Genomic DNA, 17,936 nt, shown 5'->3' with positions numbered 1-17,936 from the left:
GGCCCTGGACCTGAACAAAATTACAACTCTTGGTTCTGGTGACCTTAGGCAGAAATGTTTGCAATAAAGAAAGAAAACAGGCCTGAGTTAGAGAATCAAAAATTCCGGGTTTCAAAGACCCATTTGAGGCCCTGCTGTGATATTTGGGCACTGAAGGCAGTTATATCACCAGCTAAGTAGGCTGTAATTAAAGCAAGGCTTATAAACCCTGCTTTCTGTTTAGCCAACCGTGTAAGTTTGTAGGATAATGCCTGCCAAGCATTTGAGTCTCTCAGAAGAGAAGCCCCAGGAAGCACAAAGTCTTGCTATGGGTTATGAGGCAGCTGTTCCGAGATTCTGTCAGAGGGTGGCCAGACAGACGAAACTGGCTTAGAGAGAGTACTGTCTAGACACATTTTTCCTCCCTGCCACTTGAGACAGGACATTTCCCTATTTAAGCTGCGGACACGCTACTTTATATCACCAAGCATCTCTTAGCCATGTGGCACTGTTACCTGACATCTCTGTTTAATGCTTCATAGTTTTAATTTTCACCATTTCAGTTCACTTCAAGCCCAGCAATCGGAAATTGCACCATGTCCTAGTCCCTGTTACATGTTGAGCTGTCTACTGTCCGAACGCCAGTGTCAGGTTTTTTGGCTGATACTCAGGTCAATTTTTTCACTATTGCTAGGTGTCAGAATTGACAGTGGACGTGCTAGCAAGAGCATCAGATTAAACCTAAGTGACTTGATCGTGGTAAGAATACTGTGGAAAAACCCATTAGCTTCATGGTGAGGAACCTCAGTCAATGCCTAACCTTGCTTCTGAATTCAGTGGGACACCTTGAGCAGATGCTGGTTCAGCAGGAGTGAAAGGGAATTTAAAGTGACCTGTGTCACGTGTTTGGGAGTGGGAATGGTGCGAAGTCGTGGGAGGGTTTTGCCTGCCATGAGAGATGGTTACTCATAAACCATCATTACTGCCCCCTTGATAGCTGTTAGCATCACTGTTATCGTTTGATATTACGGAGTAATCAGTGTCAAGTCAACCTGGGAAAAAGAACCACCAGTTACGAGGATGCACTTTCCATTCCAGGTGACATGACTAGAAGCGCTTCTCAGGCTGAACTCTCTGAACTTTCCCCTCCTGGGTTGTGGGGTTTTTTAAAGATTCTCAGGACAGATATAACTTGATGTCTCTGAGCGCTATCACCAGATGTTGATATATGAGGTATATGTGTTATTTATGGTAAACTAAGAACACTGCTTCTTTTTAGAGGTTCATTTTTTCTTTTTCTGTGCCATCTTTATATGGAATAATTGTGTATGTGTGTGTTTACCTTGATCCACATGCTTATTTGGGATTCAGGTAAACAAAAATAAAATTTGGGGTTTATTTTAAAAAATTGTGAAATTCAGAAAGCATTACCTTATAACCTTTAAATATAACCTGGTAGTGCCATTTGAATGAATTCTTTTAGTTTTAGTTCTTTGGATCAGGGATCCTGTTATTGTTTTGGCACAGTTTTTTATATTTTTATTTTTATTTTTTTTGAGGAAGATTAGCCCTGAGCTAACATCTGCCGCCAATCCTCCTCTTTTGCTGAGGAAGGCTGGCCCTGAGCTAACATCCGTGCCCATCTTCCTCTACTTTATATGTAGGGTGCCTGCCACAGCATGGCTTGTCAAGCGGTGCCCTGTCCGCACCCGGGATCCGAACCAGCGAACCTCAGGCCGCCAAAGCAGAATGTGCGCACTTAACCGCTGTGCCACTGGGCCGGCCCCTTGGCACAGTTTTATTTGCTGAACGTTTATTTCATGTCATTGTCCTTTGTGATCAGAGGTCTTCATGACATCATTATTTGTATTTCTTGGGTGTAATTAGTTGAAAGACTGGCTGAAATACAGATGACTTTCTCTTCAGTTTTTATGAATGGAAGGTGAGTGCATACAACTCTGGTTTATTTTGCACCTGTTGGTCTTAAATGTTGCCTTTGTGCTTGTAGCAATTAGTCAGAGGAATGTATTACTAATAATTTACCAAATGTTACTGTAGGTTTCCTTAGATCTAGCCAGTTGTTGAAAATCTGGGTCTGGCTCATTGTTTATGCGTTCGTTCTTCCACCCATTCATTCAGCAAGTACTTGTTGAGCACTGCTGATTGCCAAGCACCGTGCTGGTCACTGGTGATACACAGAGGACAAGACTGTCCTTCCTTCTTCCAATAGTTGTCCACCTCTCTGGGTCAAGCTGCTAAAAAATATGTTATTTTGCTAATATTTGGAAAGATGAGCATCCCTTTTTTGTTGCTGATCTGTGATAGTAGTCACTGTCCCACTGGAAATTGCAGCAGTGTACAGTGACATAATATTAAAGATGTTTAACAGGTACAAAATAATTTTAGGCTCCTAAAAAATAAGAAATTTTTTTTGGCAGAAAAAGATAATGCGGGAATAGGCTAGACTAGAAGAGAAATCTCACTCCTGTAATGCTTGTCTTCCTCCTATCTTCTCTACACACTTTCTGAAACTTCCTTTTTCTGTAGCTGCCTTCTCAGGCTTCCTCTTTGATTCCTCAAATATTTAAAATGACAAGTAGTAAACCTTATAAGTTTCTTTGGGCTGAAGGGTGGGGTTGTGGAACAAGGAGAAGGCGTTCCTCTTTCATCCTACGTGTCAGTCAAGGTCCCTCCTTTCTTTCCAGTAGTATAAATTGTATGCTACTCAAAAGATGTTTCTGGAGAAAGTGCTCTTCTGTTTCGCTGTCTGACTTGGAATTAGACATTTCATGTAGGGCGTTTCAGGACAGGGAGAGGAGAAAGAAGGCTCTGCACTGGTGGGTGAGTGTGGGAGAGATGGTGAGATGTGAGACAAGTTGACCTAAGCAGTGCCCTTCAGATCTCGTCATGAAGGCAACACCCTTTTTCTGGGCCTAGACGTGCTAAGATGCAGTCCTCTCTTTGAGACACAAAAGGATGGAGTAAGAGGACTTTTGAGGTCACTTTCATTTTTTTATAGCTCTATACTTAAATTCTTCAATTTTATTGAGGTATAATTTACAAATAATATTGTAACATGTTTAAGGTGTACATCGTGGTGATTTGATATGCATATACATTGTGAAAGGATTCCCACCATCTGGTTAATTAACATATCCGTTACCTCACACACTCACCTTTTTGTGTGTGTGTGACAACACTGAAGTTCTACTGTCTTAGCAAATTTCACTTATACAATAGGGTGTTATCAGCTGTAGTCACCACTTTTCACATTAGATCCTCAGACCTTATTCATCTTAGAGCTGGAAGTTTGTATCCTTTTACCAACCTCTCCTCATTTCCCTCAACTCCCAACCCTGGCAACTTCTTTTCTACTCTCTGTTTCTATAGGCTTGACTTTTTTTTAGATTCCACATGTAAAGGATTCTGTGTGGTATCTGTATTCCTTTGTCTGACTTATTTCACTTAGCATAAAGCCCTCCAGCTTCATCCATGTTGTCACAAATGACAGGATTGCCTTCTTTTTTATGGCTGAATAATATCCCTTTGTATGTGTGTATGTGCACATACATATATACATACACACACACACACACACACACACACACACGTACCACATTTTCTTTATCTGTTCATCCATCAGTGGACACTTAGGTTGTTTCCATATTTTGGCTATTGTGACTAACACTACAGTGAATGTGGGAGTACAGCTATCTCTTCTAGATAATGATGTTGTTTCTTCTGGATATATACCCAAGTGTGGCATTGCTGGATCCTATATGGTCTGTACTTTAAAGAGGAGGAATTAACTGTATGCATTGAGGACCAAGCAGAAGTTGTCCTTGGTGGGTGGTGGTGGACAGAGGACACCAGTTCAATGATGAGCTTTGCCTTTGTGTTCCTAGAGGATCAGTTTCATATTCTGACAATTATTCTATTAATTACAACCTTCTTAGGTTTGTGGAGAGGAAAGGGAACTAAAAGTGATTTTATAACGCTTTAAAAATAAACAGATGTTCTTTGTAGCCTGCGACCACTTTCTGTCGACAGGAGGAAGTCAAAAGTCATCAAATAGTCTTGATGATCCCCAATGGTTTCTCCATAATCCAATGACCCCGTTACTTTTTCTCTATCCAACTTCCTCCTCAACTTCTCTTTAATTGGAGACCTGCTCCATCTTTATGATGACTCCCTTCACACACAGTCAACTCCCTCCTTCCCCCACTCCTCCCAGCTGAGCTCTCCTAGCAGCACTTGCCGCTGATTAAATCTCTGCCTGCTCCACCCTCGGCTTATACCTGCACCCAAGCAGCTCATGTGCCTGGGGAAAACCACACAACCATCTTAACTTGCCTCACTTTAATTTTATGACATCACATTTCAAGTGGGCCCACAGAGCTGCCTGGCAGTCTTACCACATTTTCCCTGAGAATTCGCTCGCCTACTCTCCAAGATGACTGTTTCCCACTTTCTCCTCTCACCTCAAACCACCAACATTCCTCTTTTCCTTTCCAGTTTTTTATTTGACTGAGAAAAATAAAAGAAATATGAAGATAGCTTTCACATATTCCCACTACCAGATATACGCACTCGCCTGCACCTGTGCTGGCTACAGTGGAGGGTGTATCTGAGCCAGCTGTGCACCGGATCCGCCCCCCCCCCCCGCCCCCGCCCAGTAATAGCAAAGAAGCCAACCTTATAGTGGCCACTATGTGCCAGGCTTAGTTCTAAGTACTTTATATAACAACTAATATAAGCCTTACAACAGCCCTATGAAGTAGGAATAATACCAACTTTACAGGTGAGGAAGCTGAGGCACAGCAAAATTCGGTAACTAATCACACAGCCGTAATACGTTTGTGTGGCTCCAGTGTCCATGTGTGTAATGGCTCTACGGTTCCTTACCTCTCAGGCATTCCCTCAGCAGCTCTCTCTCTTCTGCACTGCCAATTTCCCCTTCACCAGATCTTACTCATCAATTACAAGCACATTCTAGTGTCTCCTATTTTAAGAACCTACCCTTGACCCCTTATCTCCCTCCAGCGACCCACTTATATCCCTATTCTCTTTCTCAAATTTCTTGTAAGAGTTTTCTATATTTGCTGTATCTACTTCTTTTTTTCCATTCCAGTCTGGCTTTTGTCCCTACCATTCCACAGAAACAATTTTTGTCAAGGTCACTAATGACCTCCAAAATGTCAAAGCCAGAGGGACATTCTCAGATTTTTGTTCCGCCGCTCAGAAATCTTTTTATTCCTTTGGTTTCCTTGACACCCGTCTTGGTTTTTCTCTCACCTCCGCAGTCATTTCTCTGTCTCCCTGGCTGGATCTTCCTCTGCTGGCCAACCCCTCAATGTCTGATTGCCCAGGGCTTGGGCTGGATCACTTCCCTTTCTATTCACGCTCATTCTCTTGGTGATCTCAGCCAGCCTCAAGGCTTTAGATATTATTTATAAGTAGACGACTCCTAGATTTTTATCTCTAGCTTTGACCTTCCTCTTACTTCCAGCATCTCCACTTGGATGTCATTCACATAGCCGTCACATAGTTCATATGTCTCAAATAAAATTCTTGATTTTGCTTTTTGTCCTTTAGTTCTCATTTTTAGTAAAGTGAGATCTTCCTCCCACATCTCACCTCATAATTATCAGCAGGGCTCTACCTTCAGATTCTGTCCCAGATCTGACCACCTGTGCCTCCTTCCAGGACGACTAATACCCTCATCCAGAGCACCGGCATCTATTTCCTGGGTTCTGAAGTAGTCTCCTAATGGGTCTCCCTGCTTGTTCTCTTGCTCTGATCTAGCCTGTTCTGCACCCTGCAGCCAGAGTCATTCTTTATAAATATACGTCAGATCTGGCCCCGTCTACCCTAACTCCCTCATTTCCTAGATTCTCTCTGTCCCTTCCTGTCCCCCTGCCCAGCCTTCTTTGCCATTCTTTGAACACAACAAGCACACATCTGCCTTCTTTTGCCCTTGTTGTTCCCTCTGTTCCTTTCTGCTGGGAATGCTCTTGATGTAGATATTGACCTGAAATAAACAAGAGAGTTCATTATTTTGGTATGATCTTTGTTCAAACTCACCCTATCAGAAAAACTTTCCCTGATCTCCCCATCTAAAATAGCAGCGCCTGGCATTTTCTATCTTCTTGCCAGTTTTAATCAGAGTGTAGTGTCGTATTGTATATTTGTGTATTTATTTGTTTGTGTATGTCTCCTTGAGTGGCATATCAGCTCCATGAAAACAGAGACATTATTGCTTGATCCCTTTCTCCTGGAACTAGACGCTTGGTAAATAATTGTTGAATTTTTGGAATAGCGACAAGTATTAAGTCTTACAAAGTTAAAGGACATAGAATAAAAAAGGTTAGAGGTAATTTTTTTTTAAAAGTTAAAAAACCTTGATAGATGAAATGATAGGTGAAAGGGGTAAGGGGTATGAGTGGAGAAAATTGTCTAGAAGCAGAAAAGGAGAGTCTCAGAATTCTTGGGTGGCTTCCCTTCTCCCCCGTCCGAGGAGGGTTTCCTGTTGCAGGATCGGCTGCGTTGAGAGCCCAGGGGAGAGACTAAGGGGAAGGCCTTGGTGGACTTCGTGGGCTGTCATCCAGGGCTTCAGGGCAGCCTCCAGGGTGAGGGTGGGGCCTCGAAGTAGTCCCAGAAAATTAAAATTAGTGAAACAAAATGAAATTGAGGATCTTATGTTCCCTAAACCTACTCCACCTAAAAATTGAAAATGACAGATTGTGAATTAAACTCTCACGATGATGGTAACGATAATGATTTTTTTCATGTGTTGCTTTTCTGACTGACCTTGGTCAGTACCCCATTCCCCGGGCCTCTTTAGAGCTGGGTTGAGAAGGTTGATGTCCTTGGTCCCCGTTTCTTGGGTCACTCCTCTGTTAGGAGCACAGATCCAGGCGTGGAGTTATGTACCTCTCACTGAACATTGTTGTGAGTTCTACTCGCTGATGTGGAAGAAGACTAGAAAGAAAACTATGCCAAAATAATGAATTCTCCTGTTTAGTCTTATGAGATAGAAAGGAATTGGAACACTCCTTTTAAATTCTGTTAGTATTTCAGTGTGCTTTCTAATGGGTAAATCTTTAATGACCTCCAGAAAACCAGGAAGGGGATGTTTCTTACCCTTGTAAATATAAGTGACTTCAATAAAAATTCATATTACCTGAACTTTGACTCCCAAGAAACTTGATGCATGATAATCATGTGACATAAGTGTGATTGTGAAAGTTTAAAATGTAGGTATATGGTGGGCACATAATGCCTCAAAGCTCACATTGCCCTACTTTGGCTATAAAATTTGTTTTAAAAGGCCAACCACGATTATTTTGTAGTGTTTGGGTCACTTCAAAAGATTCATTACATGCAGTCACTGTATTTCTTCATCCTTCCCTTTGGTTTCTTTCTGCCTAGAGGGAGAAGAAGATGAGGATGAAGAAGATGAGGAGGAGGATGAAGAAGAGGAAGATGAGGAGGAAGATGAGGAGGAAGACGAGGAAGATAAAGATGCAGACTCCCTGGATGAGAGCTTGGATGGCGACACTGAGCTGCCTGGGTTTACTGTCCCGGGCCTCACGTCTCAGGAACCCGGCTTAGAGCAGGGAAACGTGGTCCCCCTGGAAAGAGCCACCTACCAGGTGCCAGCCGCCATTGAGTGGAAACAGCAGAATCAAGGCCTGGGTAAGAGTCCTGTGTGTTTTCCTCTCTCCTTCCTTCCCTCCTTCACTTTTCTAAGGTGATGGCTTTTTTTCATTGGCCTCGATTAAGGAGCAAAATGGGTTTTCAGTTTATGTTTATGGGTGGTTCATTTGGGGAAAAGTTAGTTTTTTCTTCAATATGTTTATATTTATGCTTTTCAATAGGCAGGCTCCAGACAGTCTCCAACTGCCCACGAAGAGTACAGTTACCGTGTTCTTTTTGGAAGGAATTCCATCTTTCCTTCCCAGCTGGAAGACAGCTGTGGGCTCTGGGAGGACTTCCAAATGGGGAGGAGCTGTGTGTAACCAGTCTGCTGAACAAGCAGTGTGAATGGACTGGAGTCAGAAAACAAATCTGTCTTGTCACCTTCTGTCCTTTCAGAATTTACTCCCTGGGGGAAATTCTTCCCCCGCTTCTGGGTGAGCTTTCAGCAGCCCCTTGCTGCTCTGTCCATTCTTGTGGTTGCACTCCATTGTCAGTCACAGCCTCATTTCAGCAGTCAGTGGCCAGACAGCCCAATGCTTGCTCTCTCAGTGCGTGGCCGCATTTTCAGGGGAGGACTCTGTGGATGCAGGCTGACCCCAACGTGGCACTCTTCTCTGTCAGCTGGAAGCACCTGTGTCTCTCTCCTCTTGGCTTTTTCAGGAGAGACACTGTTAAGCTCTGGATGATTCTTTGAGTCATCACTCTCCTGACCTGAGGCAAAGTGACCTCTTCTCCAAAGAAATCCCCTCTCTGAAATTCTCTTAATCTTTAACACCTAGGCCCTTTTGTACCTTCAGTGTAGCAGGGGTTAGGTTTAAGAGTCATAGAACCAGTTTTGGGGATATTTCATTGGAAATTTGGGTGTCGGTCTCGGACTTTGCTCTGGAATATCATGCTAGTGTATCTTGGTGTCTCAGTTGAAACTTCCAATATAGAATCCTATTACATATGATTTCTTAAAGATCATTCTCCTCCCATCCTGTGAAACTCTTTGAGATCAGCAGTGAGAAAGGGCGAGTGCATTAAAATGCGTATGGAGGGGTAAAATTGCAGCATCTGTGTAGTTTAAAACAAGCTCTTTTTTTTTTTTTAAAGCTCAAACTGGAATTGGTAAAACCTTTAAAGGTTTGCAGTCTAGGGAGGAATACTGCTCATAATTTCCACAACTAAAGAAACATGCATAAGGATGTTTGATGCCATCTTCTCTTCCTTTGTAGAGTTCTCTGATGAACTGTCCTTGGATTTGTTAATTAATTTATCCAACAAACCCAACTCAGTCCTGTTCTGTTCCCGGCACTTTGCAAGGCAGAGGGAACACAGAGAACAACAAGACAGTGCCTTTTCTTGATTAGAGCAGAGCCCATTTCATAAAGGTTTCAGTGCAGCGAAGCTGAGTTCTATAATAAAGGAAAGTCATAGGAGAGCAGAGCAGAAATATAGAAGGGGCCATTTAGATTAGCCTGGAGTGTTTCAAGCTGTCACTTGTAGGATATGTAGATAGGAGAGAGCCTGTAGAGGAAGGAGCCCAAAGAAAGAACATGCTCAAGGCATCAGAAGGATGAAAGACCATGACACATACAGATGGGTTGGCAAAGAACATCGTAAGTGGATAAAAAGAAGCCCTAGGAGATATGTCAGCAGAGGAAGCTGGAAAGGAAAGCAAGGGATGTATCATGAAGAGCTTTGAATCCCACGAGGTTTTAACTTGTCCATTATGAAAACCGTTCTGGTAATAGCATAGTGGAGGAAGAGGGGAAAAACATGAGATTGGAGAGAGAAAAAGGCCATTTATGAGACCAATGAAGTGGTCAACGTGAGAAATGAAGGCCTGAACTAAGGTGGAGATTGTGGGACAGAGAAAGAAGAGCCAGCCTGAGAGCTATTTGGTCACAGGTCCTAGTGACTGATTTGGGGGGATGAAGGAAGACAGAAAAAGAGAGTTGATGATTTCTAGGTTTTCAGCTTGGGGAAATGGGTGGATGGTGATGCCTCGATGAAGATAGGAAATAGAGGAAGAGAGGTGAGTTTGGCATATTGGGGGAGATGATGAGCTATTTTGGGCATGTTGAATATGAGGAGCCTGTGGGATGTCCAGGAGGGACTTAGATTTTGAGGTTTGAGTTCAGGAAAGAAGTCTGAGACTGAGTTATAATTCTGGGGTTATCACTTTATTAGCTGGCATAAAGGTGGTAGTTGAAACAGTGGGATTTCCTGTGAAGTATGCATATGGTGAGGAGAAGGTAATAAAGGACGGGCTTTCACTGGACAGGCAGAGGGTATCAGTAATGTGAGTACAATGTTTACTAAATTATTTTCTGAAAAATTCATGTGATTGGGCAATAATTACTTTAAAAACATACCAAATGAAACTGATAAAAGATTTTAAAGGTATGAAAATGTCATATTATCAAAATATTATAAAACACAAAATAATATTAACACAGGCCTGTGAACATGTGAATAAATATTTAGTTTGAAATGCGCCTATTCTATGTGAACTGGTTTGAAATGAACAAAATAAAATACAAAATACAAAGAAAAATTATTACAGAGCAGGTTAAAAGCAAAGACGGAAATCCATACATCAGGTAGCTCCCCTGGTGTGGCTTTATAATATGGAAGTATCATGTACAGTTACACAGTCTTTTTAATATGGATTGGATGAATATTCAGGGATTCTAGCACTTTCCTAGAAAGAGGAGAGAGGGAGAGAGAGTTGCCTTCGTATAGAGTATGGAGGACATATGGCATCTACCCCTGGACTGTGGTTAAGGAAACCAATTTTCCCCACTTATGAAGTTGACTTGCCATCTATGAATAATTATAAGCAATTGGAGGGGCTGTGGATCTTAGAACAATATGTGGAGGCTATAGTTCAAGGCCTCTAGAAAGGTCACAATCCTGCTGACACCTTGATTTTAACCCCTTAAGACCCCTTTTAGCCTTTGACCTGCAGGACTGTAAGATAATAAGTTTGTGTAGTTTTGAGCCACTAAGTTTGTGGTAATTTGTTACAGCAGAAATAGGAAACTAATGCATAAATATTTCATAAGCAGCATCATATTAGATGCTGGCAGTTGCAGTCAGAGTGTGAACTTAAGTATAGTTTTTCTTAATGAATCATTAAAACAGCAAAGATTGAGACTCTTTAAAAAGTAATCCCATTTAATAACAGTTGAACTGGCTATCTTCTTCATTCCTGTTTTTAAATGAGTTATTTTATTTATAGATCATCACATCCTATTTTACAATATGAGTGGCATTCCAAAGCAAGTGCTAAAACCTATGTAAACTTTTAAGAATGAACAGATTGGAGTCAGTCATTGGGATTGGCTAAAAATAATGCAGACTCTTTGAATAAATTATAGTCTCACTTCCTGTGAAGTAACAAGAGCAGAAGACATAGATGACTAAGGTAAAGCATAGATTCATGGCCTCAAATTCTCTGCACTTCTGTTTTCTGCATACGTGTTGCTTCTAAAGCTTTGGAGAGAGAGAGCTCGCCTTCTCGCTCATGCTGTTGGGAGGCATGGCTGTGAAATGCACTGTGTGCAGCCAGGATAGAGAGGATCAGGAGTGAAAGTTCCATATTCTGGCTGAGGTGGACTGATTGAAAGGTACAATGCTGGCAGCATATAGGAAGCTCTTTATACGCACATGCAGAGTTCATTTCTTCTCTGATCTAACAAGTTCATTTTCAAATTTATTGGCAAGAACCTGTACAGAGAGTGGATCCTGTGACCCACACCACTTCTTATCCTGTTGCTGTAATAAATCAATTATGCTTTTTAAAGTATGTGATCAATATGACCAAAGTTGAGTCAACATATCCATTTTAATGTATAAACATTTCCATTGTAATTAATACCTGCAGATTCTCTCCTTCTTGCATTCTATCTCTGTTAGGATGCCTTTAGCTACAGGTAGCAGAAACCATAATTTAAATTGGCCTAAAGAATAAAGGAATATATTTTCTCTCAAAACAAGAAGTCCAGAGATAGAGCTCCTAGGTCAGTTCACGGTCATCAGTGACCCAAGTTTTGCATCTTGGTGCACTGTCCTCCTCGTGTTAACTTTGCCCCCGGGCTGGCCTCCTTCTAGTTGCAATGGCTGCAGTAGTCTCAGGTGTTGCACCCAGACAAGACATTGTCCAGAGAAGGAAGACTGTCTTTTCACTGTTTCTTGCTTAAGAGAGAGGAAGCCTTTCCAAGAATCCCCCAGTAGAATTCTTGTTGCCTCTAATTGTCCAGGATTGCATCCCCATTTCCAAACAATTCTTGGCAAGGGGAATGTGATCACATGACTGGTGGAATGGATGGGCATGGTTGTCAATCACCACACTCATCACCTGTGATTTCTGTGTTTTTCCGTTTTCTCTTGAAGCTCATACTTCACCATGTCTCTTCTATCCTCTAGGAGTCCTATGACCAATCTTGTTAAATTCATATCTTTATTTTAAATATGTTTTGAGTACATGAATTCTGGATGAGGGTCTGAGGGTGGTATTGTTCTGTGTTCTTCCTCAGGATGAGACCATTTTTGGCTACTTTACAGTTTGGTTGATAGTCTGAATGAACAAGGTTTCCAAAGCCATCAATTACTTAAGTGGAGAATTGTTATAGTTATCTTCACTTTTTTTCAAAAGCTTGCAACTAACAGTGGAATGGACTTTTGGTTTGGGAGGTGAAATATTTTTCTCTGGAAGTCTTTAAAAAACGTGATAAATATTCAATTAATGGCCTAGGGGTGTTTGTGGAAAGCAGAAGAATGAAGAACACTCATGTATCTATTTTTTCATCAGACATTCATTGAACACCTACTGAGTGTGTGTTGTATGTTGTGGAAATACTGAGAGGCTGACATATGAAGAGATAAATCACCATGGGGCAGAGAGTGGTCCATGGATATGAGGTCAGTGGCTGAGCAGTTCCACAGCAGGGAACTAATCATCACTTATACCCAGGGATGACTTCGAGTGGGCAGCCAAGAGGGAGGCGTGACTTCAGGGGTGCTTTGCCAGATCCCCTGATTTCTATCACCCTTCCTGTCTTAACATGGTGCCTGCTTTTCAATATTAGAGCCTTCCTGTAGATTGAAATTGTATATCTTGAGAAGGCCTTAGAAAAACGCAGATCTGCTATCTGGGTAGGATAACTCATTAAGATATTATCATTTATTTATTGTTAATTTATTAGGTTCATTAGCTGGTGATTTAGGATGTTTTAAGATGAAAGAGAAAGGAACAGAGGACAATATGTTTTGAATTAGTAGGAAGATAGAATGAACTGCAGGCCACAGGGTATGGGGGTTGGACCTTAGAGAAACTGAGCACTTGACTGTGAGAAAGTCAGACCCTCAGCCCTAAAACGTGCCAGCTCTTCTCTTTCTTCTCCTCATCCTCCTCCTTCTTATTCTTTTGAAACAGTTAACATGGAGCTAAGACTTAACACTTAGATACAGTGCAGCAGGAGGGAAAAGATGCTCCGCAAAAGACAGTGGGAGGTGTGAGCTTTCAGACAACTCTTCAGTGCAACAAATGGCAGCGTGTTTTGATGTATCACGGGTTGAGCTATGGATTAAAAGGTTGCTCAGGAAGCTGCCAGGGCTGACGTAATTAAATATGTGTATGGAAGGAGAAGAAGGAGAGAAACCTCAGTGCAACATAACCGGCACAGAGTGAGTGGCAGATTGGCTAAAGACCCCTGACCAGTCGTTCTCTGTCTTGATTGCACATTGGAATCACCTAGGGAGCTGTAAAAACACTACCTGGATCCTCTTGCTAGAGGACAACTGTCCTAGACTGACTCTACTGGTTGTTCCCTTGGGGTCAAGCAGCTTCTGTTTATGTAGGAGAATGGAGGAAGAGAACTTTAAGAAGTGTTTCTGTATTCTATGAATGGAATCCCCATTAGTAAAGGTTTACATTGCTTTATATGATCTTTTGTGTATTGGATTAGTGTGTCTTAAAAAACCCCAGGTTTTTACGGTTATGTGGAGATCAAACTTAAAGTCAATATCCATGCTTGATTTTCCCCAAAAGCCCATGGTCCCGTTACAGACTCCTAAAGCTGGACCCTGGAGGTTTGTACCCAGGCTCCTGCCTCTGGGATGAGTGAGCATTTCCTGGTATGGTTTCAGTGGGTAAGCATCTGCTAGTTGTCTGGGGTTCCTTCCTGTTCCTGAGATGGTGCCCTGGGTTTCTGGATTTGAGGGTAGTCCTGTTCGCTCTTTGGAAAGAACTGGATTATTTTTCCTAGACAGGAGGAGCAGAAGACCTGGGTGCCGACCTCCTTACTCACATTAGGCAAGACGCCCTAGTGCTGGAGTTTAAATGAGAGACCATCGTCCCTGCCTTTCCCTGCCTCACGAGGATGAGCGCATGAGGGGAATTCGGTCTGCAGGGGAGGATGCCTTCCCAGTCCAAGATATTATTTCTTTGTAGATCTTTCCATTTGGGCTGTTGGCTGCTTGCAGATTAGTAGTATTTGGGGATTTATAGGGCAGAAAAGTCTGTCCATATGCCTCTGGGGAAGATTCAGCAAACTCAGGATTTCCGTAGGTTTCAAATGCACTTATTTCCTGAGTTTTCCATTTATTTATTTTTTTCCTATTATATTGTAGATATTTTTGTTAGAAGCCTTGAATCCTCTTTTTAGCATGAGGTAGGTTATAAATAGGTTAAATACATAAAAATGGATAGACTTCCTTCCTGCTGCTCCTCTCCAGCCATGCTCGCGGGTGTGTACTGAGGACCACAAATACAGAAGTTCGTGTGAACCAAAAGTCAAAAGGACAGCTGGCCAAGCCTGAAGAAAATCAACTGCTGGCCTAAAAACAATTTAGTGTTTTTTTCTTTCATTTGATGTTCAAGACACTTCTGATGAGCAGTTATATATATTGACTACAGTCAAACTTTGTGTTCTTTCAATGTGGGAATGTTAAGCTGTTTGGAAACAGGAAAGGATTGACGGCATGGATAATTTTGTGGGTTGCACTAAATCATTTTTAAGACTGACCCTTAATGATTTTTCACAGCTATCTCTAGGACTTTTGCATGAAGAATCTCAGGTAGACGTAACTGAGGCTTCAGGAATTCATTAATTCCAAGAGTCATAGGCAGAACTGAGATCATTCACACACACACACACTCTCACACTCTCTCACGGTGTCCAACTCAGCTGTGGAACACTGCAAATTCCCTCCTGCTCCTCCTAAGTTTTCCTTTGAGAAAATGAGTGAGGGAAACCCAAACAACAGAGTTAGTAGAGAGTGTCTCTACAGCACAGCGGCAGCACAACTACCCACCAGTACGATTTTGGGTGTCCAGAGCAAGCCGCTGACTCCCGCAGGCATAGAGCCTCTCTGGGGATGTTCCCGTGGTAAGGAAGGGAGATTAGTCTCGGTTGTTAGAATAAAATTCTTTGCGCTGGCTGGGTCTCTCCAGTACTGTAGTAGTAGGTTCTGTGTCATCTAATAGAACTGCCAGCCTCTCAGGCTGTCAGGAAGCCAAAGCGACTTTTGAAATTCAAAGGATTGGTGGTGCAAAGTAAAAATACAACACAGCACAAGCGAAGGAGGGATTAAATGTTAAAAGAAGGAATCAGAGATTTAGATCAGGTAACTCGAGGATTCAACAGTTCACGGATCGGAAGCGTTTCTTAAAATGTATTTGTCTCTTTTATACCCCTGATGTATTCAGGGACCTCCATGGTCTGTCTGGGGTCCACCTGCCGGCTTTGTTTTTCCTGGCTGCTCTGTCAGAGACCTCTGCCTTAGTCAGGCTATAGTCACTGTCGCCAGTACATGCATTTCTGCAGACATGCATCTGTCTGTACCCAGCTCGCTGAAGCCTCTCCTGGCAACCCTAACTTGTGCTGAGCTTCCCCTTTTGAAGCTTCTCCTGCAGTTATTGTCAGTATTGCTCAATTTCCATTCAGAGCACTATCTTATTTTGCTTATTCTTTTGAGGGGAACTTCATAGCATCTAGCAGTCAGCGTTGAGGACTGTTGATTGCTTAAAGGGGTGTTCTCTTGCAGCTGGTAGCTGTTCTGGGCCTGAAACTTCCCAGCTCAGTTGGGAGGTGGGGTAGGGGTGCTTTATTGCACTCTGACTGTTTAAACAGTGGTCCCTTCTGTTACTCTCCTGGAGAGCAGCATGGGGGGAGTTGGGGTTTTTAAGTAGAGTTAGCTCTGTTCATGGAAAAAGTGGTAACTGATCGGGTACCAAGGTTTTTCCAGAACACTTATAACTGACATTAAGCTTAAATATCACATGGCAGGTAGAACCTCATCTGATTTTAACTTTCTCTTGTTCTCTCTACTTACCCCAGAGCAGTTTTTACATCTACAAAAAGGCCTTTTGAACTAATTAGAATGAACTAATTACAGCATGCTTTCCAGTCGTAAACCATAGAAAGCATTTTGAGGCTAGGTTTTCTGGAACATAATCTATCGTTTTATTTTCTTCCAGCTTTATTAAGATATAATTGACATACAACATGTGTAAGTTTAAGGCATACAACGTGTTGATTTGATACACTTATACATTGCAAAATGATTACCACCATAGTGTTAGCTAACACCTGCATCACATCCCATAACTACCATTTCTTTTTTGTGGTGAGTAATCTAACATTTTAGAATATATTTTTAGAACAAACGTTGAGTAATTCTACACTGTAGAAATGATCAGACCTTGGAAATGCTGGACCAACTACCTTTATTATCTTGGCATCTGAATCAGATAGAATGAGATGGCTGCATTCTCACAGTGGTCAATCGTTCAAAAACTTTCCTTACAGTGAATTAGGTGGCTTAATAGAAACAAGGGCTTTGCTAGCTTCTATCGAAGAGTAGAAACAGCCGTGGCGTCACCTAGATGGAAGTGAGAAATTTACTAACCCTGATTCTCCCTGCCACTGAATCGTTGCTTCCCCAAGTTAGAGAGCAGAGTTGTCGTTTTGCATGTTAATTCTGGCTGCAGCAAACTTATGATTATAATATAGTGTTTTAAACGCTTTAGGGTCTTGGTTTGAAAGAAATTTTCTCTTTTCATGTCTTTAATGCCCTGTCAGAGGACCTAGACATTGGTTTCTTGTATCAGAAGTTCACTAAACATAACTTTGGAGCTGTTGATTAGGAAGGTCCTTCTGGAAACCTGAACCCAAATAGCTCAGCTCCAAATTATTCATCTCTATTTCTTTTAATGATCTGTATGAGATAAAAGACAGTGCTTTCCAGAAGCTGGAGCCCTTATCTGTATTTTCATAATTAAATTATGTTGAATTAGAGAATTGGGGAAAAAAAATCACATTTCTTTCATTAGTAATGAATTTCTTGCCAAAGCAATCCTGAGAAAAAAGAGCAAAGCTGGAGGTATCACACTCCTTGATTTCAAAATATGTTACAAAGCTATAGTAATCAAAACAGCACAGTACTGGCCCAAAAACAGACATGCAGATCAATGGAACAGAATGAAGATGCGGAAAATAAACCCACATGTCTATGGAGAGCTAATTTTCAACAAAGGAGCCAAGAACATACAATGGAGAAAAGAAAGTCTCTTCAGTAAATGGTGTTGGGAAAACTGGACAGCCATGTGCAAAAGGATAAAAGTAGACCATTATCTTATACCATACACAAAAACTAACTCAAAATAGATTAAAGACTTGAATGTAGGACCATAATACTCCTAGAAGAAAATATAATCAGAGGCTGGCCCAGTGGCGCATCGGTTAAGTGCGCATGTTCCGCTTCAGTGGCCCGGGGTTTGCCGGTTTGGATCCTGGGTGTGGACATGGCACTGCTTGGCAAGCCACGCTGTGGTAGGCGTCCCACATATAAAGTAGAGGAAGATAGGCACGGATGTTAGCTTAGGGCCAGTCTTCCACAGCAAAAACAAAAAAAAGGAGGATTGGTGGCAGATGTTAGCTCAGGGCTAATCTTCCTCAAAAAAAAAAAAGAAAATATAATCAGTATGCTCTTTGACATTGGTCTTAACAGTATCTTTTTTGAATACCATGTCTCCCCTCGCAAGGGAAACAAAAGAAAACATAAGTTAAAGGGACTACATCTAACTAAAAAGCTTCTGCACAGCAAAGGAAATCACCAACAAAACAAAAAGACAACCTAACAATTGGGAGAAAATATTTGCAAATCATATATCTGATAAGGGGTTAATATCCAAAATATATAAAGAACTCATACAACTCAACGAGAAATAAAACAAACAACCCGATTGAAAAATGGGCAAAGGA

At 41.8% G+C, this 17,936-nt stretch overlaps 1 protein-coding gene across 3 annotated transcripts in view; it reads left to right on the top strand.

Moving 5' to 3' along the window:
• Positions 1 to 17,936, top strand: part of ARMH4 (armadillo like helical domain containing 4) — a 165,996-nt gene that overhangs the window by 83,584 nt on the left and 64,476 nt on the right. For all 3 annotated transcript variants that reach the window (XM_070594257.1, XM_070594258.1, XM_070594259.1), the window contains one exon: positions 7,411 to 7,677. In XM_070594257.1, the coding sequence (XP_070450358.1) occupies positions 7,411 to 7,677 (267 nt within the window). The remainder of the gene's footprint in view (positions 1 to 7,410; positions 7,678 to 17,936) is intronic.

This window comes from Equus przewalskii, chromosome 25, assembly GCF_037783145.1.
Source record: "Equus przewalskii isolate Varuska chromosome 25, EquPr2, whole genome shotgun sequence".
Classification (NCBI taxonomy): Eukaryota; Metazoa; Chordata; class Mammalia; order Perissodactyla; family Equidae; genus Equus; species Equus przewalskii.
This window is presented reverse-complemented; position numbering and strand designations above follow the sequence as displayed.